A 17,996-nucleotide genomic window follows, 5' to 3' on the forward strand; every position below is an offset into this window, starting at 1 on the left:
TTCTTAATTTCTGAATTTGTGCTCTCTCCTAGGAGGCAGCTAGGTGGCACAGTGGATAGAGCACTGACCCTGGAGTCAGGAGGACCTGAGTTCAAATCTGGCCTCAGACATTTAATAATTACTTAGTTGTGAATAAGGCAATGCTTACTTAGCTGGGTGATCTTGGGCAAGACTTTTTTTTAAGGTTTTTTTTTTTTTTTTGCAAGGCAAATAGGGCTAAGTGGCTTGCCCAAGGCCACACAGCTAGATAATTATAAAGTGTCTGAGACCAGATTTGAACCCAGGTACTCCTGACTCCAGGGCTGGTGCTCTATCCACTATGCCACCTAGCTGCCCCTTGGGCAAGACTCTTAACCCCACTGCCTACCAAAAAAGAGTTATCTTACACTCTTTCTTAAATTAACTTTTTCTAGCTAATTAATGAATACAGTCACACAGTACCAAAAGGGTTTGTGATATCCTGGGGGGAACCTTTCTCCTGCTTCCTTCCCTGGATGCATTTCTTGCTTTTCAAAAAGTGATCCATGTCAGTGGTGACTAAGTTCTTTTATTAAAAGGGGACTGACAAAACAATAAGGGGGACTGGAGAGAGGAAGGAGAGGCCAGAGAGGAGGGAGAGCAGAAAGTAGGAATAAGCACCAGGAAAGAGCCTTTCTGTATCTATTTCTTCCCCTATATGGGGGGTGGGGGAGATGAGATGGGCTTCAGGGGAGTTTCTGAGGTGGATCTTCCCCAGATCTGAAAGCAGAGCCCTTGAATATCTCACTAATCATTGTCCTTAACAGTACGGCAAAGACAATTATTGGTCTCAGTGGCAGCAATTCATAAGGTTGTCAGAGTGTCTCTGAACTGTGCATGCACAAACGGTCTGAGCCCCCAACATTTCTCCATATAGAACCAAGATGGATACCAAATGAATTTTAAATCTAATTCCTTCCTTTTTCTCCTCTATCTGGCATCTTTATTTCTCAGAATTTTCTTCCAGAACTTTTTTCAACAGTTTGTTTCAAATATCATAAGCTTCTAGGCACTGTGTGGTATATGAATGATACCACCAGTATACCTTGCTATCCTGAGGCACAGGATCTCTCAAATAGAAATGGAGAACTTTGCACTGTGCCATAGCACCAAAGATTGAGAAATGTATCCAAACATGCTTCATTGGTCATGGGTTATAATGTTGATGTCAAGATAGGATATATCTAGTCATGGTGATATAAAATATCTTATTTTTACTTATTTTGACCTTAATAAATACTATCAAATATGAATATTTCCACTTAAATTTTTAATAAAAGTTTGAACATTTTTGGGCTCCTTAAACCTAAATTTAGACACTAATTCAACAAATATAAAATAGTTCCTATATACAAAATTCTTCGGTAGGCACTGGAAAAGTCCATGGGGATTTGATAAGCTCACCGACTATAAATAATCTTTATAAAATAATATGCTGTGGGTTCGCAAAGAGATGAGATGAAATTCTGGACTTGTAATTACAAACATCTGAGTTCAAATCTCATCTCAAAATACTAACTTTGTGATCTTGGCCAATTTAACTTTTCCTGGCTTTAGGTCCCTGTAAAATTAGAGGGTTGGTCACAAGGGCCTTTATGTCTACACTCCTGATTTAAAGGAGTTTGACTGTATCTCTGTTGAGACCCCACAAGTTCATGTAATAAAACAAAAATGTTTTACTTGTTTGTAAACCAGTTTTTACTGACACTGGATTCATCCTTCTGATCAGAAATTGGACTGGATGAGCTCTTGAAGTCTTTCTTTGGCTCTGGCATTGCCTATGAATAGAACTGGAAACCCAATGGCAGCAATATTTTTCATTCAAATAATTTTTCATCAAAAGAATACTTTTCTCAGTGGTTGTCATGGCAGCCTATGACTTCTGCTCATGCCTCTTTAAAATTTCCATCATGTTTTTATCTATAGATTAACAGGAAAATAGAAAGGAATTTGCAAGATTTGTTCTTTGAAGCTAAAGGTCTGTGTTCCTAGAGTATGAATCTTTTATCTCTAGTAAATTCTTTTTATGCTTTTCAGAAGGCCAAAAATATTAGATTAATAGAAACATTATGGGTTTTAATGCTGATGTCAAGATAGGATATATCTAGTCATGATGATATAAAATATCTTATTTTTACTAATTTTGACCTTAATAAATACTATCAAATATGAACATTTCCATATCTAAACATGAAAAGAGACTTCCACATGGAAATTGGAATATTATCCTATACGTGTATATAAAATTGATTCAGTATGGAAGTTACAGTGCTGTTTTGCCCAAAGCTGTGTTTCCCTGGTTATAGTCCACTTCAAGTGCAACCTATCACTCAGACCCAGAAGTTTCATGTGAAAGTTTCTTTAATAAAAATATATCCACCAATCTCCAAATAAAAGCATTCTCCAAGGTGATAAAAAGCAATCTAAGGATAGGTACAAATAGGTAAAAGTTGCCAACAAGTAGATTTAATAGAGTTGGCAAAAAAAGTTTCCTAAGATTCAAAAGCTCCTTGCCCTAAGGTCCACAGCTGGAGTCCAGATCAAAATCTACTTGGTAGCAAAAGTAAAAAACTAAAAAACTAAAACTCTCCTAGGTCTGCTTCACAACGTCTTGACTCAAAAGAACTCATATTTGTGGGAGAGGGGTATTTCTCCTAAATGGCAATGATGTCCTAGCCCACAACATTCTATCCCTGCTCCATGTAACCTAAGTGGTCAAGGTCACAGATATCAGTTAAGCCAGTGAGACCCCATCAGAAGAACAATAAGAGATCAGAACAGGCCTGTCCAATGAAGGGGGCCAGCCTGGAGCTGAGAGGGGCTGCTTCTACCCCATATTAGCTACTACTGTTTTTGGCTCATACAAACTAGCTGGCTCAGTTCACTGCTTGTTGGGTTGATGCCCATAGACCAAGGTGCCACTATGAGTTCTATAAGAACAGGAACTTTGTTTTTGACTTTTACTCCCAGTGCTTAGTCTGATGCCTGGTTCATTTTGGGGCCCAAATAAATTCTTATTAACTGACTTGTTGCTATGGGAGCTATTGGAGCTTTCACCTCAAGGGCGAATAACATTGTTATTATCCCTCTCACTTCTACTGGTGCTAAGGTGCCACTACTTTCCCCCTTATCTTCCTGCAGTGTTTCAAATATTACCACAAAATTAAATGTCACTGCCATTATTTCTTCTTGAGCTGTTAAGGTACAGAGAAATTCTGTATCTTTACCCTCCCCATTCTAATAAAAAGCACACCATTGCACTAGATAAAGTCATTATCACCTATTTCCCTGAGCAAAATGCCACATCTAATGCAGTGGATCATTTCAAGCCTTAGATCTGAGATAGATCTCATTCATATTCATATCCTTCTGTATGGCACCAAGTCTAATTACAGAAAACTAGTAAAGGTCATGAAAGTAGATTGATCTGGTCAGATGTTTTGAGCCAACTAAGTAAAAGTAATGGTGGTTGACCATTGGTTGGTTCATTGATCAGTCCTTCACAACAGTTTTTCTTTATGATATTGTCATTATATAAACCTTTCTCTTGGTTCTGTTCATTTCACTCTGAACAATTTCATATGTTTTCCTGAATTTTTAACTTTCATCATTTCTGATGACTCAGTAATGTTCCATTTCATTCATGTGTCATAATTTCCAAATAATGGCTACTCCCTTTAATTTTCATTTCTTTTCTATAATAAAAAGTGTTCTATGAATATTTTTGCTAACATGGGTATTGTGAAGCTAACATTTGTGACCTTGATCCCACAGATTTAATGGAAGTAGTAGGGTGGAGGGTGCACTGTTGCAAGCTAGGACATCACTGGTATGAGCATACAACCTCAGAGTTGTTTAATTTTATTATTAGTGATTTGAGAAATATGTTTCTTTTACCAACCACATGCAAAGATGATTTTCAACCTTCATCCTTCTGCAAGCTTTTGAATTCTACATTTTTCTAGCACCCTCTTCCCTCCCCCTTTCCCAATGGAGCATACAATCTGTTATGTTTTACATTTGCAATCATGTTTAGCATATTTATTAGGCATATTGTGAAAGATGAATTAGAACTAAGGGAAAAAAGATCATGAAAGAGAAAGAAACTGTGAAAGTTTTAAAAAGTAAACATTAAAAAGTGAAAAAATAGTATGTTCGGTCTGCATTCATATGCCGTAGTTCTTGTCTTAGATCATTGTGTTGCTGAGAAGAGCTAAATCTATCACAGTTAATCATCACACAATGTTGCTGTTACTATGTACAATGTCCTCCTGGTTCTGATCATTGTATTCAAATTCAGTTCATGCAAGTCTTTCCAGGTGTTTCTGAAGTTTGCCTGCTCATCCTTTTTTATAGACAGTAATATTCCATTATATTCATATACCATAATGTATTCAGCCGTTCCGCAACTAATGGGCATCCCCTTGATTTCCAGTTCTTTGGCGCCACAGGAGATGCTCTAAATAACTTTTGTACATGTGGGCCCTTTTTCCTTTATTATGATCTCTTTGAGGTTCAGCCATAGTGGTGGTGTTGCTGGATCAAAGTATATGTACACTTTGACTGCCCTTTGGGCATGGCTCCTATTGCTTCACTATAGACCTAAGATGATAGCAGGTTACTGGGGACTATTTTTCAGATTCCAACATTCATCAAGTTCATTAATTCACTCACATCTTTCAGTCTTTTCCAAATGATTACTTACATTAAGTGCTAAAATTAGGTAAACTGTGTCTGCAGCAGTCCTCTAGTGATTAAGTCTCATAATCTGTCCAAAAAAAGGAAATATGGTAGCTCTAACATAGTCTGTGTTTGATGAAACTATTCCATCTCTGTTTTTTTTACCATTTCATTTTCAATACAGTCATTATTCATCCCTTTAATGTAGTATTCTAGGAATTTAATGAAGTATTGCCAGGAATTTGCAATAAGCCCACTGGTTTGTAGTTGGCAGACTCCATTCTTTCCTTTTCTGAAACAGGGACAGTCTTTGCTTTTTTCCTTTCCCATTCTTCATTATCTTTCAGAGATCTCTACCATTTCAACATTCACATTTGCTAATTCTTTTCATGCTCAAGAATATAATTCTACTGAGCTCATGGTATTTTTTTAACTTATTTTTTTGCATATAATCTTTTTTAACATGTTAAAAGATTATTTTAGCATGTAATTGGAGGAAAATATTTATTATATAAAAAAAGAAAATTCCCTTTTTCCTTCTTCATCAGCTTTATTTCTCATTATCTTCTGGATTCTTTTCTCATTCCTCATAGACTCTGCCTCTTTGATTGGAGTTAGGCCATGAACTCCAAACCTTTAAGGAAAGACCACAATAGAAATATGGCCTCATTTCTCATTTGGCTACATGCACTTCTCTGACTTCCACTATGCCTCCATCCCTTCTCTTCAACTCGAGTTTGTCTTCCTTCATTAGACTGTAAGCTTCTTGAGGGCAAGGATTGTCTTTCTTTGTATCTGTATCCCTTAGCAAAGTGCCCAACTTGTAGTAGATGCTTAACAGATCTATACTGGCTGACTGATCAGTCTGACTTGTTCTAAAGAATTGTAATTTATGAGATTCTATCTAAACTTATTACTGTTTTGCATGGCCTTGTTTGTAGCAGTGTATTGATTGGGTCTAGGATCATAGGAACTGACTCTAGGAATAGAAGCCATCTAGTCCACTCTCTCATTTTACAGAGAAGTAGACCAATGCCAAGAAAGTTTCCATGACTTAACCAAGATCATCCAAGAATTAAATGATAAGCAAGATTTGAATTCAGATTCTCTAACTTCAAAGCCAGCAGAATCACAGTAGGTAATATAATTAGATATATCAATTCAATTAATATTGTTATTTTTATAGCTTTTACAACTGGGATAGCCATGTTGCTATTTTGAACTCAACTCCTAATTATCAAGTGATTGCTGAGAACTGTAATGGTTTACTCTTCAAATACAAGAGAGATAGGAAGATTATCAATGTAGATCCAAAGGTAAGACTTCTTTGTTTCTTTATTCTTCATTTTTTCTTTTAGTATTTAACTTTTTTTTCACAGTGTTCAGCTATGGAGTTGATACTTTTTAAAGAATTAAGTTTTCTCCCTTTAGAGTAGAAGAAAGTATTCTTTGGAAATTTTCCAACAAGCAATGTCAATTCTCTTTTTAAAACCAACTCCAAAACCCAGACACTGGTCTTTTTTTTGAGACTTGACCTTCCTCTTTCCAAACTGGAAAGGACCCATTGTGGGTCCTCAGTCCCTCTCTGATCAGCATGAAAACTTTGACTTCCCTAGCCAGCCTCAACAGGATATCCCTCCTCATGTAGCCTGGGGGATTCAGCATTGTGCAGACTATCAAACACCTATAGCCCAGTGTAGCTCAGAGGTCTCCATCTACCTAAGCCTCTCCAGAAGCAATTATTACAAACACATATCACCTCATCTGGCCATATCACCATGGATTTATTAGGAATCTCTATACAGTACAGGAATGGGAAAACTCCCATACACAGAAAAATAGGTTCTGTTTCACTTAGGAAAGGTTATTGAATGTGATGAATAATATTGACCCTGACTTGTACAGAAAATAGGATTTCAGTGCTTCAAAGTAATTTTCTTTCACTCAACATAGAGATTAGCAGGATTTTTGAAATGACCTGAGGGTTTGCATATGGTATTCTCAGTCCTAACACAATCAATACTTTGCACACAACAGGATCTGTATACTCTTCTTACTATATTTCTGAGAACCTAACTATGAGCTCATTAGTAAAGCAAATGTGTGCCTATACCTGTGTGAATTTGTTAATGGGAAATCTTTTAAAGTATTTCATTGCATTTTTATAACTATTAAAAAGACTTGTCTTAAACTGTTTTATTTAGGTAGCTGTTTGACATTTAAACCTTATTTAAAGGTGCAGTGATGTTCTCAGGGCTTTTTACTCTTCTTGTGATAAATATTTTGGTAATGTGATATCATCTACATGAATCTAGAAGCCCTTGAAAGGGTCTAAATATGGAGAAAATAAAATACATTTAGCAATAAGATTCTAACTAAAGGGAAGGTCTTTAAAGACCTAAAATCCTTATTGTCAAATAAGAGTTTTACTTCAGGCTCATCCTTTATGACATGGAAAAAAATGAACATCATCACCTTAGTAGATACTATGTACTTGAGAAACTACGCTTATTTTCATGTTCCTTCTAGAAGTAGCTACTTATGTGTGTCACATGATTGTGAAAACTGTCTAAAATCTTCTGGTATCAAGTTAATTCCAGTTTAGGCAAAGCACAAAGAAATCTAGGTTTCTGAAATGACATTTACAAAAGTTTTTTATGTTTTAGTTGACTAGATTATTTTCATAAATATTTAAAATACTTTAAAAAATTTAAAATATTTAAAAAGGGAAAGCGAAAGCAAATTCTTCATAATTTGGATATGAATAAAACAATGCTTCATCTGACTAAAGCTCCATATTTCATATGACTGTAGTTGTCATTTCAAAAATATATTTTTTAACATTTTTGGATAATTGACATTCAAAATAATTTCCTTACATACCCCAAAGTAATGACCATTATAGGATGTCTAGGTAAGAGTGGGAATTTGTACCGCTAACCAAGTTAATGTATTCACAGAAGGCACAGATACCTTAATGGAGACACCTTATCTGATCAGTCAGTTGAGTGAATTAAACATCAAGCCATTGGATGAAAGCTAGGTAATACCACACAGGCGAGATCATATTACTCTTCTTAGACTATGTATAAAATTGGAAGTCAGTTTGGAATAGCATTATTACATGATGTGGGACTCCAGGTTTAGTTGTACCTTGCATAGGTAGACCCTTGGTCCTATTATAAAGAGAAGCAAAAGGGGTGGGGAGCAACAGAGAAAGGAGGGATCTGACATCTCCTTCCCCCATCCAATGACCATTTTGTTGGATGAATAATAAATAGAAAAACACATCAAAGTAGAGGCAAAGAGGAATGCCAAGGAAATACAGGACAAATATACACAGAACAGATCAAAAAAAGAGGTTCATCAAAGAGAAGCAACAGTTTTGGAGATTAGGCCATTCAATTTTGGAGATTAGGCTGACAGAAAATTCCAGCAACGGAAGCCCAGCAAAGAGCTTACATTTAGAAGAATTTCATGTGAACTCAAGAGAAAAGATACTCCCAATGGCAGTGAAGTCCCTTCTTTGTTATGTGCTTCAAAACCCTTTGTACTTTGTACAAGTCTCAACCTCCTCTTGCCATGGATAATGTGTTTTCAGGGAAGAGTGTCCTTCTTAGTGGGCATATTTAGTACCATTTGTTTTTAATATTTCATCTTAGTAAAAAAAAATTGCTAAGTTCTACTAGTTGATAAACAATGGGAAACATTCCAGTGAGGACTCATGACCAAAAGTCCTGGAAGTTCCAGCTTCTTAGAATTGTCAATAGAGCCCTAAAGAAGGGAGTAAGCAGCAACTGATCCAAATCTTGGATCTAGTACAAGTTGTAGAAGTGTTTTTAGTGATCATGCAGATTTTGCTTGAAGATGTTCAATGAGAGTGAATCTTCCATATCCCAAAGTCCATTTCATTTTGCAAAAACTTGAATTGCTTAATAGCTTTTCCTAACAAACCTAAATTTTTGTCCTTAAAGTTTTCCTGCTTTGTTTTCTCTACTTGAGCCAGAGTAAGCCTGTTCTTCATTCTACATACCAGTCCAGATAATTGATTGCCCTTCTGAATCTCTAGTTCCTTTAATCCCTATTCTCAAAGGATGCACTAAATGCTGGCCATATTATTGATGTTCTTCGTAAACTGTGTCATTCAAAACCGAAGACAGTGCTCCAGTCTGATGTAACCAGGGCAGAGTATAGTGGACCTATTCCCTCATGAGGTTGCCCCCATCACACCCTGACTGATACTGACCTTTGACCACTGAAAGACCCACATATTTTTCATAGAAACTACAGTCTCACCAAACTTCCTCCAAACTATATTTGAGAAGTCATTTTTGTTTTCCATTGTAAGATTTTAAATATATCATCATTACATTTCATCTTATTACATTTAACCTTGAGCTCTAGCCTGTCATGATCTTTTTGTGTTCCAAACTATCATCCCATTATATTAGCTACCTTTCTGTCATCTGCAAATTGGATGAGTGTGTCATTTATGCCTTTATATTTGTGATAAAAATGTTAAACCATACAGGCCTAAACATAGATCCCTGTGGCCATCAATAGTAGTTCTCCTTCCAAGTTAATATTAAGCATGAATAACTACTTTTGAAATAGTGTCATTCAGCTAGTTCTGTATCATATTCATTCAAAGAGTTGTGGGGATAACCCAGTGGACTGTGCAGACAAACCACTTAGGGATGAGAAAGATTCAGGAATGACTTAGAATACATAGTCCATCTATCTAGCCATTAACAAACAGAGATTTGCTTAGTTATAGCTAGGGAAGAACTTTCATAGAAAAGAAAGACTTGGTCAAGGATGCAGCCCCTATTCATTTGAGATCATTCCCTTGCCATGATGATCCTACTAGTCAAGCCCCCTGAGGCTTGTAGCTTGTCAAACTATCGGGGCCTGAACCTTACTTCTCAGAGTCAATGAAGTCTCATGGACTGTTTTAATGCCTTTAAAAGAAAATACTAACCCATCCCCTATTGTTGGAGACCCTAGCTGATATTCTTGATATCACATAGGGCTCTTCTTCAAAATTTACCTTTTAGTGGCAACTCCTCTTCAGCTCAGCCTTTAATTTCTACTCTGTTCCCTCTGTTCCCAATTTCTGTGAGAGGCCTCAAACCCCTTCTGGTGGTTATATACATTTTAAAATTCAACAATACTTTAATATATATATATATATATATATATATATATATATATATATATATATATATATATTTAAGTGGTAACAAAGCAAACTAAAACCTTTACCAAATACACCCCCCAAAAATGTTACATACAAAAATAGACATTCACAGGTTATCTCCTAGAAAAGTACTGCTGAATTTTAAAATGTATTTTTCTGTAACAAAATGAAAATTGTCCTGAATATGCTATCCTTTACTGTGATTGAGTTGCTGTTTTTAATATACTAAAAAAGCAAATTAAAATTAATTTTAATATTAACATGGTAGATTTGAAATAACAATAAAATAACATACTTAACCTCTCCTTTCATGGGGTACATGGAAATAATATTATAAAATTTGATCCTCACAACAATCTTACAAAATGTTGTTGTTTAATCCTTATCAACTCTTTATGACCCCATTTGGGGTTTTCTTGGCAGATACTATCAATGATTTGCCATTTACTTCTCCAGCTCATTTTATAGTTGAGGAAAACTGAGACTCACAGAATAAAGTGACTTGCCCAGGATCACACAGGTAGTGTCTGAGGCCAGATTTATGCTCATGAAGAAGAATCTTCCTGACATTCTATACACTGACTAACTCTCATTCAACAATGAAAAAAACTGAAAAGCTGGAAGTTAAGTCACCAAGGGCCACACCCCTAAAAATGTCTAAGACTGAATTTGAACCCAAGTCTTCCTGACTCTAGACCCAAACCTTTATCTACTGCAACATCTAAATGACTCTTTTCTTGAAATTCACAATTCTTAATAGTCTGAAAATTAATGTATATGTTCCATCAATACAATTTGTAAATAAACAACTTGTGATCCTATTTGTTTCCTTAGGATAAAAGTCAAAAACCTTAGCTTGGCAACTGAGATTAAATGATAAATGTATGTCCCACTCTTGAAACAAGAATTCAACCTCAAGGTTGTATACCTTTTTCTTAGAAGTGTTAATTGTAGCACCTTTCCTTCAATTAGCTCTGAGCAGATTAGTTACTGTCATAATAATGTTATTTGCATCTTTGAATGTTTGGTAGGAAATATTCTTAGTTCTGACTAGCAGATGGGGAAAAAAGCTATCTTACTGAGTTAAATGACTTCTAAAAATTCATAATTCTAAAACATGATCATTAGTATTTAGATCACTATTGACACGGGATTTGCCATCTGCTACAGAAGCATAATATCACAGGTGCCAACTGCTGAATTTTCATTTAAAAATATAGTATACAGGATATTTCTGTAAAACTGACTAAGATGGGCAGCTGCATCCTGCAAGGCCTACATCACCTAACTGGCTTCTAGAATTGTGATTGATAAGCCCAGGCATATATCCCATGAGTGTTTGTGATTAGACATAGTTATCAGAGAAGAGTATTATGGCAACATCAAAGGGCAGAGATTTCAGAACACTAAACTTTCTTCTCAGCTTGATAATATTCTTTAAGGAAAGCTAGATAAGATACCAGCAAAGAAAAATGGCTCCCACATAAAATTTCAATATAGATTCTCAATTAACAAAGATAGCATTTAACCAAAAAATATAGTCTGTATTTTCCTTTTACTTTTCAAACATATTTTAAGTTTTCTATTTTTTTATTTTGGTTCATGGCATCTCCATTCATGACTGATCTGCTTTTTGTGATGGGTAAAGAGTAGAAAGCAACACAGAGGGAAAAATATACAAATAAGACAAACACTCAACAAAATGTCTGAGACAGCAGGATAAACAAGGAAATTGTTTTTACCATGAAATTGAAAACTCAGGTACTTGTGCCATGTACATGCATGGTAAGAGAATAAAGTTGTGAGGATTTGCATCTTTTAATCTAGCATAGGAAGAAATAAATAAAGCACCAGCCATTGGATGTAAAGGAAGTGTAGGAAAAGGAAATCGCCTCCTTATTCTAATCAAATGGCCTCCATATATGTGTGTGTATGTACATATATGTATATGTATATACACACACATATATATATATGCTGCATCCTTCTGCAAAGGTCATCATTAAGTCCTCAGGTCCTCCTTGGGTCACCAGTGTTTTCTATTTGAAAATAAACAACAAATGATTCCAGAAGACCAGATACTATAAGACAACCCACAGGACTCATAAACACTGTTCAGCAAGGATGTTGGTCCTCAGAGCCATGAACTGTTTTCACTGTCAAAATATGCTTAAGCTTTCAAACATTTTTGGAGAGGGTTAGAGGAGAGTTGTCCCTACCTTTACTCTACCATCTTGGCACTGCCTCCCACTTTCAAATATTTCTTTGGACCGTTCTAAAATCTTGCCCCTTGATAGAGTAAAATTCCCCAGGCTGTCCAACTTTGTACTACTTTGTGGTCCCCCCAATTTAGGGATTCCTCTTCACTAACCTACTGCTGACAGCATAGGTGGCATCTGGATCTTAGAACCCCATGCCTCTGAGTTTTTTTTATTATTCAATCACCTTAATTTCCCAATATATCCTGTCCAAAGAACTCTCCATAGACAAAATGCAAAAGTATTTTTTACTAGAACTTCACTTAGAAAATGACAACACCCAATATCCAGTACAATATATAAAAATTAAACATGGTATCAACAAACATAAGACTAAGCCCTAGTTTAATCCCAGTTTTCCCATTTCCCTATTTGTCAGATATCTTTTCTATACCTGGGCCAATGGAAAGAATCATCTGACCATTATTTCCTGATTTTTAATTTCAAGGTCCCTTAGAGTTTTTGATTTATAGCTCCATGATCCTTTTCTGCCTCATCTTTCATTATTTTGATTTGATTGAACTAATAGCTCAATCCTCCACATCCCTCTATGAAGGTCAATATCATAATAAACTAGTTGTTTTTGAACTTCCGATTAGCTACTGAGATCTAATGTCTCAGACCTTTCTTGACCTGAACTCAGAATTGAGAATGAGGGTTAAGGTTATCTTGGCTATCAGAAAAGTGACAGTTTAAAAGTGGAAGTGAAAGTGATGATTATGATGTGTATCCTTCATTTTTCAAAGAAGACTATGACAACAGGAGGTAATACCATGACAAGCTCATGAATTGGATTTGAGGGAGGGAAGCTGTGCTCAGACACCAACCTCATTTTCTCCTCCAGAACTATCTGGGTCCAGTGATCAGATATGAATCAGGACAACTGGAGAATAACCCTGGATGTGAGGCAATTGGGGTTAAGTGACTTGCCCAAGGTCACAAAGTAAGTGGCAAGTGTCTGAGGTCAGATTCAAACTCGGGTCCTCCTGACTTCAGGGTCAGCACTCTTAACCACTGCACTACCTAACTGCCCTCTTGGAGAAAAGGTAATTTCTTTTTGAAAGAAATTGATGCTATGGAATTTATAAATGTTTCTGTCCTCATGTGATTTTGTTGCATATTTTCCTGCACATTTAAAATAATTTCCTATTCTTTTTTGAGTCTTAACTGAGTTTTTGGATCTCTTTGAAGTGGGAAAGGACAACCAAGACAAAGGATTAGGAGCAGTGTATACTAAATCCCCCAATCAACTACATGACTCCCAAGTATCCCACATCCTTTCCTCCCCCAAACCTCCTATTCCCCATTGCCCATCTTACACTAATCCCTATACATTCCAATCCCTGGAGAAGGGTTATCCTTGGACTCAGATTTTTAGAGAATAGGAATGGAGAAAATTAACTCAGTTGTGGTCCAGTCCCCAGTCCCCAAAGGAAAATGGCACATTGGATTCAATTTCCGAACCAATTCTGATCTCTTATTCTCAGAAGAAAGAGTTTCCAAGCAAAGAGAGGCTGAGCTCTGGGCTAGCTGCAGTCTTTAATCCCTAGAGAAAAGGATTCCAAAATTTGAACCTCTGCTCCAATATTCAAGAATGAATAAACAAAACAATAAACAGAAGATAATGAACTTTATTATTACAGAAATTTCCAAGACCCAAGCCCAGAAAAGACTAACTCTAAAAGTCTTATAGGAAAACAGAACTCACAAGATAAAGCCGTAGGAAAAAAAATTTTAAGTTAAAATTACATTATTTTTTAAAATGTATAAAAGAGGAACAAATTTGAAAAGAAACTTGAACTAGAAGGGAGAGACTTGGAAAGAAAGCTAACAGCTTAGCTAGCTGAAGAGTTAACAAAACCTTACCAAAGGAAAAAATGAATTGATTGATGCTATGAAATTTATAAATGTTTCTGTCCTTATGTGACTTTGTTGCATGGTTTACCTACAAAAAGTGTTAATGACTGAAAACAAGATATACTAAAACAAAGTAAAAATAAAACCTTTAAAAATTTATAGGAAGATATAGGAAATCAAATAAAAAATTAGTGACCTGGAAAATAGATTAAGGGGAGATAGTAAAATAAAGGAGCCTAGATATTATATTTCAAGAAATCATTAAAGAAAACTACCCAGATATATTGGGGCAAAGTGAAAATAAAATTAATCCAGTGACCACCTCCTCAAATCCCAAATCCAGAATCGGAGGAGAAATCCTGTAAGCAGCCACAAAGAATTCAAGTACCAAGGAGCTACAGTAAGGATAAATGTGGATGTGAATGGAATGAACTCACATTTAAAACAAAAGAGAACAGCAGAATAAGAGATCAGAATTCAACAATATGTTGTTCAAATATCCATGCTTGAAACACACACATAGAATGTCTGGAGCAGAATCAGTCATGTTTCAGCTGAAGTAAAAAAGAATCATTATAGCAGGTATGATCTCAAATAAAACAAACCTAATTAAAACTGATGCATTTTACTAAAAGGCACTATAAACAATTAATAGCAATACTAAATATATATATATATATGTATATATGTATGTATATCCCATGTTTCCTTTCTTAAAGGAAAAGTTAAATGTGTTGCAGAATGAAATAGTAATAGTGGACTACCTTATTTTATCCCTTTTAGAGCTAAATAAACTATACCAAAAATAAGCAAGGAAGAATATAAGGAGATGAGCTATGGAAAATATTGAATAAGAAAAGGAGTTAGCCACCTGTTTCTCAGCACCTTCATAAAAACTGACCATACAATAGAGCTTTCAAACTTAATACGAAAAGCAAAAGTAGTAAATGTATCTTTTATTGACCATAATGCAATAAAAATTGCATTTTACAAAGTACTTTAGAAGCAAGGATTAAAAAGTCATTGCAAACTAAATAACAATCATAAAAAACGAATGGGTCAAAGAATCATACAAACAGTAATTTCATTTTTAAAAATGACAACATTGAGAGAACATACTAAAATATGTGGTATATAGCCAAAGCAATATTTAGGGGAAATTTTATAAATCTGAATACTTTCATCAAAAAATAAAGAGCCGATCAATTAATTAGACATCCAACAAATTAAAGGACCCCCCCCCAGTTAAGCACCAAATAGAAATCCTGGAAATAAAAGGAGAAATTAACAAAATGCATAGAAGACTGAATCAAAAACAGATTAGGTATGCCTAATATTCAAATCTGGGGGAGAAGAGGATGATTCCACATCATTTACAAACAAAACTTCAGAGAAAACTACAAATTCATCAAATGCTCCTTTGGAATTCATGTAAGAAATGAAGTGAGGTTTGTTTTGTTTTTTTGTTGTTGTAAATGATGTTATAAATGAAATGAAAGCTCAAGAGAGAATAAATCAATATAAACAATTTAGTATTAAAGATGAAAAACTACATCTCAGGTTAGAGACTATAAAAATTATGTTAGGCCAGCTCTATTTTTGGACGTGACAAATGGATGAATTTGTTTTGTTTAGCTATTCTTTTTTTTTTCTTACCCCCACCTCCCACCCTCAAAGAAAAAGAATAGAGACATAAATAGACTAGAAAATAAATATCACTATTTTAAAAACACCTATTTTAAGTAGGGTACTAAGTTTACTTATGCATGAGATTAATTTTTTTTTGCAAGGCAATGGGGCTAAGTGACTTGCCCAAGGTCACACAGCTAGGCAATTATTAAGTTTCTGAGACTGGATTTGGACTCAGGTACTCCTGACTCCAGCGCCAGTGCGCTATCCACTGCGCCACCTAGCTGCCCCATGTGATTAAATTTTTAAAGCAATTCGGCTATCAAAGAGAACAAAACTAGATAAAGAACCAATATCAATATTAAATGAACCAAATGGCCTAGCAGAAAGATAAGTAAAAGAGAAAATATAGAACTAAATAACACACAAAACCACATGCCTTTGAATATAAATGTGTCTTCTCTTGGGCTCTACAAAAACCCCCAAGGTAACTGTGCCTGGATTTCAGGGACTCATGAACTTGGATTAGAAAAATGTACATCTTTATTACAGCTTTCTTTTTATTCACCTCCAATTAAATGTTAGCATTTTCTTTCCTTGTGAAGCAATACTTGTGACTATCACAGTAGAAATCTGAGATATTTTCCCATCACATTACAGTCATTCATATTTTGAAATAAAATTCATTATTCATTGAAATTACTATTTTGACTCACTAGTAGATGTATTACTATATGTAATCTGCTTTATATATTGATAATGATATTTCAGGGTATTTTTTGATGTAACTTTTGTTTTCCATGTAATCCTGTGCATTTTTTTAATTCATTTAAGTACCTTATTCTAAGAAAAGGAGTCCAAGGATTTCACTAGAATGATTGCCAAAAGGAATCATGGCAAAAGTGGGGTGGGGTGGAGGGGGGAAAGCCTCTGTTCTAAATGATGATGCCTCGGCAGTATACCATGATAGGCTCTTCATATTTCCAAATATCTGTGAATACTGAAGGGATAGTTACATGGGTCAGTAGATAATGCACTGGCCCTGTCAGAAAATCCAAAGTTGAAATCCAGCCTCAGACACTAAAAAGTATGAGCTGGAAAAGGAAATGGCAAACCACTCCAGTATCTTCACCAAGAAAATCCCATGGACAATGTGGTCCATGGGGCATGAAGAGAGTCAGACATGTCTGAAGAACAATTTGCTATCACTTTTTAGATTTGCAGTTTTAGCACTCAAGATGCTGGGTTCTTCTGTGAGGTGGTAATAATGAATTTTATTTTGTTCACCTTTAATGGTAGTTTACACATATAGGAAATGTAGCCACAAGGTGGCCATCTTATTTCATCTAATCTTGTGTTCCAAGCTTCCATGTTCCAAGTCCATGCTTTGTTTGAGACTGTTCTCTGCCCAGGGATATTATCTTTTCTTGCTTGACTCTTTCTCAGGTCTCTCCCAGTAACTTTTTTCATCTCAATGAAAATTGAGCAATGATTAACAATCTGATTAGCAACTGATTTTTCCCGATCAAAAAACAAAAAGGAAGATAACACACCCTGAAAATTCTATCTCCATGCTAAAACTACCAAAAGCCCATCTAATTTTTTTTAAGTCTTAGTTTTTCTGAAATAATTCCACAGGCTGCCATGTAATCCTGTTCTATTACTCATCTTTCCGTGAGGGTCACATGGGTTGCAAATCACAGTCTCTCAAAATTGTCAGTCCTCCCAACCAGAGAGCTACAGAAGGAAAATAATTGCAATTTCTCTAAACTAATAATTTATTGATTCTAAGATTTGACAATAAAATGAAAGGAAAAAATTTAGTGCTCATGATATCTATGATTTGTGTTTCAGGTTCATCCAGGGGATAATTCTACTAGGACTCCTATCCAAACAGACCTCTACCTACAGGTTGTCATCTATGACCATGTTTCCAGAAGAAAGACTTAAACATCAACATACTGGATCTTTTTCTGTTTTCTCTTAATAAGTTTAAGTCTTTTAACAAGACTTGTAACTATGAGGGGAAATAAAGACAATTGAAGAGATCTTTCTCTTGACTGCTTTTGATGAATATAAGGGTAAATTTTTACAATCTGATTTGAGGTTTTTAGCTACATTTCAAGTGTCCTTTCATGGAACATGGAAACCATATTTATGAACCAGCTCCAATGATTAAAAAATTATTGATGTTTCAAAATCAAATAATTTGGTAGCAATGGTAAGAATTGTATGAAATTCTATTAGTTACAAAATAAGTGAATGCATCCTTATTCCACATAACAAAAATCCTTGAAAGATGAGAAGATTGATCTAGTACTTGGGTGATGAAAGGTCTAATACGGTTTATTAAA

At 35.2% G+C, this 17,996-nt stretch overlaps 1 protein-coding gene across 2 annotated transcripts in view; it reads left to right on the plus strand.

Moving 5' to 3' along the window:
• The window catches only part of CFAP299 (cilia and flagella associated protein 299), a 456,940-nt gene extending 439,250 nt beyond the window's left edge, over nt 1–17,690 (plus strand). The window contains exons 5-6 of one of the 2 annotated variants that reach the window (XM_074228570.1): nt 5,885–6,014; nt 17,497–17,690. In XM_074228570.1, the coding sequence (XP_074084671.1) occupies nt 5,885–6,014; nt 17,497–17,592 (226 nt within the window). In that variant the 3' untranslated portion in view covers nt 17,593–17,690. The remainder of the gene's footprint in view (nt 1–5,884; nt 6,015–17,496) is intronic. The other variant, XM_074228571.1, reaches the window with a different exon arrangement.
• The last annotated feature ends 306 nt before the right edge of the window (nt 17,691–17,996 follow it).

This window comes from Macrotis lagotis, chromosome 3 (genome assembly GCF_037893015.1).
Source record: "Macrotis lagotis isolate mMagLag1 chromosome 3, bilby.v1.9.chrom.fasta, whole genome shotgun sequence".
NCBI lineage: Eukaryota > Metazoa > Chordata > Mammalia > Peramelemorphia > Peramelidae > Macrotis > Macrotis lagotis.